This window comes from Echinops telfairi, unplaced genomic scaffold (assembly GCF_000313985.2).
Source record: "Echinops telfairi isolate 266 unplaced genomic scaffold, ASM31398v2 ScPeMD7_53;HRSCAF=182, whole genome shotgun sequence".
Lineage (NCBI taxonomy): Eukaryota > Metazoa > Chordata > Mammalia > Afrosoricida > Tenrecidae > Echinops > Echinops telfairi.
Window position 1 is genome coordinate 3489729 of NW_022103951.1, and position 10184 is coordinate 3499912.

General features: G+C 44.6%; 2 protein-coding genes across 4 annotated transcripts in view; one reads left to right on the forward strand and one right to left on the reverse strand.

The window, feature by feature from the left end:
• Positions 1–6584, reverse strand: part of CUNHXorf58 (chromosome unknown CXorf58 homolog) — a 39823-nt gene extending 33239 nt beyond the window's left edge. For all 3 annotated transcript variants that reach the window (XM_045290747.1, XM_045290748.1, XM_045290746.1), the window contains exons 1-3: positions 6477–6584; positions 5109–5178; positions 3043–3163 (exon numbers count right to left, since the gene is read on the reverse strand). In XM_045290747.1, coding sequence (XP_045146682.1) covers positions 3043–3155 — 113 coding nt within the window. In that variant the 5' untranslated portion in view covers positions 3156–3163; positions 5109–5178; positions 6477–6584. The remainder of the gene's footprint in view (positions 1–3042; positions 3164–5108; positions 5179–6476) is intronic.
• Positions 6585–6878: 294 nt separating this feature from the next.
• Positions 6879–10184, forward strand: part of APOO (apolipoprotein O) — a 64502-nt gene continuing 61196 nt past the window's right edge. Inside the window, exon 1 of the mRNA XM_045290717.1 lies at positions 6879–6964. Within this exon, the coding sequence (XP_045146652.1) occupies positions 6956–6964 (9 nt within the window). The 5' untranslated portion in view covers positions 6879–6955. The remainder of the gene's footprint in view (positions 6965–10184) is intronic.

The window sequence follows — 10184 nt, forward strand, 5'->3', positions numbered from 1 at the left end:
AGCACTGGAGACACTGTGTGGAAAGTGTGCCAGGTCTGCCCCATGCACAGCAGGGTGAAACATGTAGGGAGTGCAACAGGGCAGCAAGGGGAGCAAAGTAACTAAGTCCCTGAGGAATTCTGAAAATAGACTTCAGACTCGGGGGGCAGGGCTTGGCACTGCATTAGATCTGATCGGAAATCATTTATAAGGGTCAGCAGACAGACCTGGAACTATTCATAGGTGATTTGTTCCCTCTTTTTACCCCCATGTCTACCTATATAAGAAAGGCAGAATAAACAATCCCGATGGGGAAAACAACAGGACTGACGGTTCCAGGGGAACAGGGGAGAGGAGGAGGTGGGGGAAAAGGAGGTAGGAGGCAACAAATCCAGGGACAAGGGAACAAGAGATTTAAAATCAATGGCCAGGAGGGCATAGAATGTCTGCCTGGTGGGGTTCAATCAAGTGCAATATCACTGAGAGGAAGAACAGAAGGTCACACATGATGTAGGACCGGAAGAAAGTAAAAGGAAATAGAGGAAAGGACTAGGAGGCAAAAAAACATGTATAGAGGTATAAACATAGAAATGTATACATGTAATTATGTTAATATATAACGATAAGGATATAAGTCTATGTACATATGTTTATAGGTGAAGTATTAAGGTAGCAGATGGACATTGGGCCTCTACTCAAGTACCCCCTCAACACAAGGACACTTTGTTCTAATAACCTGGGATTCTGTGATGCTCACTTCCCAACATGATTGCTGAAGACAAAATGGATGCATAAGTTAATGTGAAGAATGCTGATGGTTCCCAGCTATTATAAGATATAGTCTCTGGGGTCTCAAAGGATTGAAGTTAAAACAAGCAGCCTTCTAGTAGGGAAACAACAAAACCCACATGGAAGAAGCACACCAACCCAAGTAATCATGAGATGTCGATGGGATCAGGTATCAGGCATCAGAAGACCCAAAACAACAACCATTTTGATGTGAATGAGGTGGGTTGGAATGGAGACCTAAATCCCATCCATAGACAATTGGACATCCCCTCACAGAAGGGTCACAAGGAAGGGACGAGCCAGCCAGGCTGCAGTATAACACTGACAAAACGCACAATATTCCTCTAATTTTTTAATGCTTCCTCCCCCCTGCACCCCCAACTATCATGACCCCAGGTCTATCTTACAAATCCGGCTAGACCAGAGCACGTACACTGGTACAGATAAGAGCTCTCGACACATAGAATCCAGGACAGACAACCCCCTCAGGAACAATAATGAGAGTAGCGATACCATGAGGGTAGGGGGAAGGTGGAGGGAGAAAGGGGGATCCTATAGCAATGATCAACATTAACTCCCCCATCCTGGGGGGGATGAACAACAGAAAAATGGGTGAAGGGAGACAGATGAAATAATGAAAATAAAAGTAATTTATAAATTATCAAGGGTTCAAGAGGGTGGGAGGGTGTGGGAGGGAGGGGAAAAAAGAGCTGCTACCAAGGGCTCAAGTAGAAAAAAAATGTTTTGGAAATGATGGCAACATATGTACAAACATGCTTGATACAATTGATGTATAGATTGTGATAAGAGCCCCCAATAAAATGACTTTTAAAAATCAGGAAAAAGCCCCCAAATAAAATGATTTAAAATTAAAAAGAAAGAAAAGTCTCCATGACTGAAAATGATTCCAATCCTATTTAGACGTTAATAACACTAGTTGCATCAGGTAAATCTGCTGCACAAAAACTCTTTAAAGTGCTGTAAAGCAAAGAGATTACTTTGAAGACTAAGGTGCGCCTGACTCGAGCCATAGTATTTTCAATAGCTTCATATGGATGTGAAAGTTACATAAGGAAGACCAAAAAAGAATTGATGGGTTTAAATTATGATATTGGCAAAGACCATTGAAATTACCATGGACTTCCAAAAGACAGACATTGATCTTGGAAGAAGTATAGTCAGAATGCTTCTTGGAGGCAAGGATGGCAAGCCTTGTCTTACTTATTTTGGACATGTTACAAGAGACAAGTCCCTAGAGAAGGACATCATGCTTGGCGAAGTAGTAGTAGGGCTGCAAAAAGGAAACCCCTCAACAAGATAGACTGACACAGTGGCTGTAGCCATGGGCTCAGACACAGGAACCGTGAGGCTGGCGCAGGACCAGGCCTGTTTCCTTCTGTTGTGCAGAGGGCCGCTAGGAGTCGGAACCCAGTCTATGGCACCTAACAACTAGTTAACAAAACTCGCTGCCATCAAGTCAATTCTGACTCATAATGACTCTACAAGAAGAAGAAATGCCTCTTTGGGTTTCTGAGGCTGTAACTCTTTCTAGAAGCAGAAAGTCTCATCTTTCTCCCTTGGAGTAGCTGGTGGGTTTGAGTTGCTGATCTTGCAGTTAGGCACCCATCACATGAACGACTTTGCTACCAGGGCTCCTGGAACTTGTTCAAGTGCTAGGAAAATGAAATGTGGAATAGTCTATATTACCACAGGCGTTTTCTTTTCCTGGAACTGATGCCCACACCCAAGAAAAAGCGCCTCCCTCCCTAAATCTTGGTCTGACTAGCCACTTGGCAGTTAGATCAATGAATTTATTCTACTTTTGATCATGTCTCAGCACTGATAGATTGCCATGACCCCTCACAAGGCTATGTGCAAAGAGACACTCCTGCATAATGCCACCATTTTCTGGCAGAAAGCAGAGATGAAGGCTAGAACAGGCCTGAAGTATGGGAGCCGAGGTTGGAGTTCTAACTGATGCCTTTCATAAGCTGTGTAGCCTTCAGCAAGTCACTTAACCTTTTGCAGTTGATGCTTCCTCACTTATAAAATATAATAAAACGGCTTCACCAGGTTGTACCAGGATCAAAAGAGATGCAGGTTAACATGCTTTGTAAATTATACAATCAGATTATTTGATCTGAAAAAGCAATTTAAAAACACAGCTATCTCTAATTTACAAAACAAGGCATATCTGAAATTCGATTGGGTAAATACTGCAGGGAAATGATCCAGCTGCAGAAAATGACCCAAGGCAAAAAGATGGGTACTTACTTAAATTTCACATGCTTCACCGGCTTTTTCTGGTCTTTCTTCGAGCCGTGTGTATCTGATTTTGGAACACCAGTCACTGGTGGTTTTGAGGAAGGATTCATTTTCCTTATCATGAGGTACTCTGAAAGTACACAAATGAAGCCTTCAAGGTCACACCATTATTTGAACTAGACTCAAGTGCCATGTGATTGCTGGTTTAATTTCAGAATCCATTAAAGAGGCAAGTTGCACTGGGGTGTAATATCGCTTACAGTTTACAGTCTTTGGGTACTAAAAATATTTATTGGTACCTTTATAACTGATCTTCCTGCCTCCAATTTTTCCTCCTCCTCCTCCTCAACTATGAATCTGGAATTAACTTGTTTACAGCAGGTATCCAACCTTACCACTCCCTGACTTAAAATCTTGCCGTGACACCTCGTTCCCTTCAAGCAAAAGTCCAAACTCCTGAAAATGGGGGTCAAGTCTGATCAGGATCTTTTTTATAATTAATCATTTTATTTGGGGGCTCTTACAAATCATATACCAATCCCTCATTCAATAGTATTAAGCACACCTATACATATGTTACTATCATCATTTCCCAAATAATTTCTTTCTACTTGAGCTCTTGGTATCCGATCACAATCTTGTTCCACTCTCTTGCGAGTTCAAAGCCTCCCACCCTCTCTGTACTCTGAAAGAACAAAGAACTTGCCACAGTCAGCTGATGTTTTCCATCTGTGTCTTTGATCATACCATTTCTCGACCTATAGTGACAGCCCTACCACCAGCCAATACTAATTCATCCGGCAAGACCCCAGCTAACTGATGCCTCCTATCGGCATTTTTCAGGATCTCTCTCTCTTTCCCTACACCCTTCTCTCTTTCAAGCATAATTGTACATTCCATTCTCTAAGATACTTTTATACTGATCCCTGGAGGTGTAGTGTAGCAGGCTACAAGTTGAGCTGCTACCTGAAAGGTCAACAGTTCAAAACCACTAGCCACTCCGTGGGAGAAAGATGAAGCTTTCTACTTCCATAAAGATGTACAGCCTCAGAAACCCACAGCTTCAGAAACTCACAACCTCAGAAACCCACTAGAGCTACTCTGTTACTATGAGCCAGAGTTGACTCAATGGCAGTTGAGTTTGGGGTTTTTAAAAATATACATCTCATAGTACTTCTCAGATTAGTTGACATTTTCTTTTGTGGATGTCCATTCAACAAGCTCATTGAGGGTAGGAGGCATTTTGCTAGCTATGTATTCCTTAGTGCCGAACACAGTGGACCATTTTTAGGCTAGCCTCAAAAGTTTTCATCACCAAAGTGTTGTGAGACTTGGAGCAAGTTACTCAACCTCTCAGCGACTCACTTCTCTCCTTGGCAAATCAAGAAGGGTGTGTGCTAAATGATCTGGTTCCACTCCTAACTTACTAGCCTTTGAAGCATGAATCAAATTTGAATGCAGGTCCCAGATTCTCAGTCATCACTGAATCTGGGCAATGACACCAACTTTAACGCTGCCGTTGAGTCGATTCTGACTCAAATCAGAGACCCTTTCTATCTTTTCTTTTAGCGCCATGAATCCCTATGACTAGATGCCTTCTAAGCATTAGTCTTCCAAAATGCCTACATGAAAAATATACTGGATCAGCAAGAGCTCTAATTTTATGGAAATCATATATATATATATATATATATATATATATATTAAACAAAATTATGATACTGTACTATGGGCCGTATCTGCTTCCTCGATAAGTAAAATGGGAGATCTAATAATGACTGAACTTTCAAAGCATAAATGAGCACTGATGCTATTTTGACCACTGCTGGGATTGGTATGTGATAGGAAAATACCTATGCTTTCTATTTGGGACCAAAGTGGCCAGTACAGCCAGTACTACTGCACTCTCTTGCCTACACCATAATGGAAAACATCGTAGATGTGCAGTTGGAGGTTTGTGAAAATAAAGTTGTCACTTTTGTTCCCCATCCAAGTTCACATCATCCCTGAACTAAGAATGCTGGTATTAAATGAGCATTATGTGTCACACTCATATATGTTGGAGATTATATTACCAAAACAGAGTCTTCTGGTGAGTCAACAGTTCTCCTTAGGGATGCAAATGGCTTGGAAGACACAATTCTCCTGGGAAAGAAAAAAAAGCAGCCCTTAACACTATAAAGTTGTCCTGGTACTCAAAGTTAGGCCTTGGTGGGATCCCACTTCATGATAGCACCTGATCCAGAGCTTCTGTGACCTCCTTTCCCAAATCACCCAACCAAATGCTCTAACAGACCTAACCCCCTCTTACTGGGATGCCCCACTGTTCCCTAAGGTGTGTGCTTTCCCTTACCAAAACTCCCCAAACCAAACTCAATGCCATCCAGATGATTATGGCTCACAGCAACCCCTATAGTTATGAGAAAATCCCCTCCTCCCTTCAACTGCAGCCTGCTCCTATGATCTTTCAGTGTCCATCTTCCAAATCTACTGAGGGCCTGTCTCTCTCTCACTCACTGCCATCAAGTCGATTCCAACTCACAGCGACCCTACAGGACAGGGTAAAACTGGCCCTGTGGGCTTCTGAAACTAACTAGCTCTAGAGAAAAACAACCTCTTCATTGCCTTCCTCTTTCGGGGTAGCTGGTGGTTTCAAACTGTAGACCTTTCAGGTAGCAGCACAAGGCGTAACTCTCTATGCCACCAGGGCTCCTTGATGGGATTAGAATGCACAATACAGAACGAAACCTAAATGACTCCCCAATTAAGATAGTTGAAGCCAGAGCACGCAGGCTTTATGGCTAGATGGACAGGATTTGGACCCTGCCTTTCTAGATTTCATGTGTGTGGTCTTGGTAGTTACTTCTCTACTCAGTTTCCTCTGCTATAAATTGGGAATAATCATCTTGCTCAGAGTTGGGCCCCTTGTGTTTGTTATTCTTTTAGTAAGATAGTACCATTACTTTCACTAGTATTCAGGTCTGCTCCTATAAAGACTTACAGCCCCAGGACCCAGGGTCGCCATGCTTAGAAATGGACTCCATCGTAGGTTTGACATTTTTTTTGGTCAGTATTAAGGAACAAAAGGGAGCCCTGATGGCGTGCTGGCTGTGTTGGACTGCAATCTGCAAGGTCAGCAGTTCAAAACCACCAGCTCCTCCGGAAGCTTCGGAGGAAGCTTGCTACTCCCGTACGGTCTGGGAAACTCACGGGGGTGGGGTGGGTGGTGGTGGTGGCTATCCTACCCTGTCCTCTAGGGTCGCTAGGAGTCGCCATCGATTCCATGGCACTGAGGTTTTTTATTTATTAAGGAACAAACTCCGTGAGAGGCGTACACTTTAAAAAAGCGGGAGGGGGGATGCCTTTTACGGCCAAAGGGAGTGGCATAGTCCCTTAAATTTAAAACCTCAGAAAGCACAAGCCCACAGTAAAAACCTGAAAACCTTTGTGAGGTAAATCCAGGCTCCTGAGATTGGCGGCTTCCGGCTGCGAAGCTTCCGAAGCTGCCAGAGACCCATCGAGCGCCCCCGCCCGGCGGCCTCCGCGCACAGGATCCCCGGCCCACACCTCCGGGTTCCCAATGGCGGCAGCCTAGAAAGCCGCCGCCCAGCGTCTCCCACACTGTGCCTTGCTTCTCGTTGCCAGGCAACAACCGGCGCAGGGGCGGAGCCCCGAGGAGGGCGGGGCTAGTGTTTGCTTCCTGCCGGGTTGTGACTCACCGTTGCTCCGCAACGCCTCTTTTCGTCACGAGAGGTAAGGGAAAACCTTCAAGGGATTCAGTGGGCTGTACCGCGCTCACCCGCGCCAACGGCCAATCAGCGGGCGGTTGAAGCCGGGTCCTCACGAGCCGCCGTAGCCGCTTCTCCACAGTGGGCGGAGCGGAAGCCGGGGTGACCGCGCCGGAGCTGCGGCTGCCAGCAACATGTTCAAGGTGAGAGTGTGGAGCCGGGTCGCAGCTGTCACCGCCCCATCCCGGACATACCAATCCCTCCCTGCGCTCTCGTGGGCCTCGCGGGCGATCGATCCCTGTTCCCCCGGCGGCTTTTCCCACCCCCGGGCCCGTCTGAGTCTCGGTTCATTCACAGGTCTCCCTGATACGAGCGGCTGCCCAGCGGAAGCTCGAGCCCGTTGCCTCGTCCGAGGCTGGGAAGGAGGCTCGGAAAACCCTGGGCTGGGTGGGGGCAACTATTTGAGTCGTGTTTTCGTTGATAAAACACTTAGGAAAGTTAAAGATCCACTCTTCCTCAGGAAGGTGAGGTCAGCTCTGAGCCTTGGGGGGCTCTGGTTGCTAGGCAGTCATGTTTCAGAACCTCGAGTGTATTGGGGGTGGGGGAGGGTCACCTTCGGGAAAGATGCAAAGGAGTTTAAGGCTGGCTGACTTGGGGATAGCAAGGTGAGGAAGAAAGCTGGAGCTTTGCTCCAATCCCGGTGAACTTGATATGTACAAGTTGACTCCCTTCTTTACATTTGATGAACTCATGTCCCTTGCAAGAAAATTACTTACATTGAAAACTGTATTTTAAAAACCAACATTTTAATGTAAATCACAGAGAATCATGACCTAGCCAAGTTGACCCATAACCTGAATCATCATCAGCCTAGGGTTTCTTACTGTTGGGGATGCATTGTTAGTGCACAAAACAGTAGCTTGTCTACGTTAGAAAAAGTAAATGATACATTTTTTTGTTGTTGTTTTTTTTGGATATTTTTTTATAATGGGAAATTAAAGGCTACCAAAATTCTAACTACAAAATTGAGTCATCAAGTAAACCCATTGTCATCGAGTCGATTCCAACTCATAGCGACCTTATAGGACAGTGGTTCTCAACCTTCTTAATGCCTCAACCTTTTAATACAGGTCCTCATGTGGTGACTCCCAACCATAAAATTATTTTTGTTGCTACTTCATACCTGTCATTTTGCTACTGTGATGAACCAGGCGACCCCTGTGAAAGGGTCGTTCGACCGCCAAAGGGATTGCGACCCACAGGTTGAGAACCACTGTTATAGGACAAAGTAGAACTGCCCCTGTGGGTTTCCAAGGCTGTTAACTATGGAGCAGAAAGCTTCCTCCTTCTGCAGGCGTGACTGCTGACCTTGGAGTTAGCAGCGCAATGAGTTAGTAAAACCAAGCTCACTGCAGTCCAGTCGATGGCGATTCATAGCAATCCTACAGGGCAAGGTAGAACTGGACCTGTGAGTTTCTGAGACTAACTCTTTACGGGACTAGAAAGCCCCGCTTTCTCCCACAAAGCAGCTGGTCCTTTTGCAGTTAGCAGTCCAGCCAGCATGTAACCACTATGCCTGCAGAGCTCCTCGAATGATCAGGGAATTCACTGGACGCTTAATCCACGTGGGGACCCTGCAAATGAGTAAGTAATGCCCATGCAATAGTGCCAATGCGATCTCAAAATGTACTACCCATTTAAAAGTTTTATTGCATTCTTCCAATGCGCTTAAAATCAGAACATGGGCTCTGCCTTCTAGTCCTGGCATTGCCATTTTCTAGCTGTGCGACCTTGTGCGAGTTACCCCCTCAGTACCTGTTTCTTTATCAGTGAAATTAGGATATAGCATCTACTTGATGGGTTTGTGAAAATGAGTAAATACGTTAATATGTTTAAAGCACTCAGAAGAGTGTCATCTAAGTATACCTGCTCCTCACTTAAGACATAGTTATGTTCCAAACTCCGGGTGCATAGTGGTTACATATTGGGCTGCCAACCTCAAGGTTGGCTGTTCAAAACCACCAGGTGCACCAAGGGAGAAAGATGAGACTTTCCACTCCTAGAGAGTTAGTCTCAGAAACCCACAGGGGCAGTTCTCCCCTGTCATATAGCAGTGCTTCTCAACCTGTGGGTCGAGACCCCTTTGGGGGTGGAATGACCCTTTCTTAGGAACTAAGACACCGCTCCTTTATGCGTCTCCAGGTGGGTCCACCCACATGCAGATACGCCCACATACAAGTACTCAGCGTGAAGACTGTTACCCATGCTACACCATGTTTAAGACAAAATTTCATTTATTTGTCATTAGAAATAAGTATTTCACAATATATAATTACATACTGTTTTGTGATTCATCACAGTGCTTTAATTAAGTTCAATTTGTAACAATGAAAATACATCCTGCCTATCAGATATTTACATTACAATTTGTAACAGTAGCAAAATTACAGTTATGAAATAGCAACAAAAATAAGTTTATGGTTGGGGGTCACCACAACATGAGGAACTGTATTAAAGGGTCGCAGCACTAGGAAGGTTGAGAACCACTGTCCTATGGGGTCACTACGAGTCAAAATGGACTCGTTGACTGTTATGTGTGTGTGTGTGTGTGTGTGTGTGTGTGTCATGTGAAATCAGTGTTATGCAAAAACGGAGAATGACTACATTGTTAGATAACTGGCCTAGCCAAGTTGACCCATAGCCTTAACCATCAAAGCCACTGGTGCTCAGCCTAGAGCCTAGTGTTTATTACTGCCAGACACATTGTTTACTGCACAAAATAGGGTTGTTTTTTACCATTGTCATGAAGATGAAATGTCAGATAATGAGAAAGTCAATAAGTAAGGAGTAGGTATATTTGCTTTTATTTTCAGGCGGGCAGTTTGAGGAAGACAGATCCATAAAAAAAGTCATTCGTTCAATAAATGTACACTGAATGCCTGTTAAGTTATAGGAGCTCAGCTCCTGTTTCAGGTTACAACAAACAAGGGTGGTGATGCTCATTTTAACAAGGAGTGGGATCTGCTCCCGCAAGGCATTCTTAGCCTGGGTGCCTCTGTCCTCCAAAGTTGTCTGCTGAGAGAATGGGGCCAAATTCCATCTTTAGTTCCACTAAGCTCCCACTGACCTGTAGCAGCATCTCCTTCACTTATGACTGTAGGTAACTGAATATCTCATGCGAATCAAATCCCAAACCCAAATTCACTGCTATCGAGTCAGTGCTGCCCCATGACGACCCTATGGACAGGGGAGAGCTGCCCCTATGAGTCTCCGAGATTGTGGCTTTTTGTTTTTGTTTTTATTTTATTTTTTTGAATCGTTTTATTAGGGGCTCATACAACTCTTATCACAGTCCATACATACTTCATTTGTGTAAAGCACATTTGTACATTCATTGCCCTCAGCATTCTCAAAACATTTGCT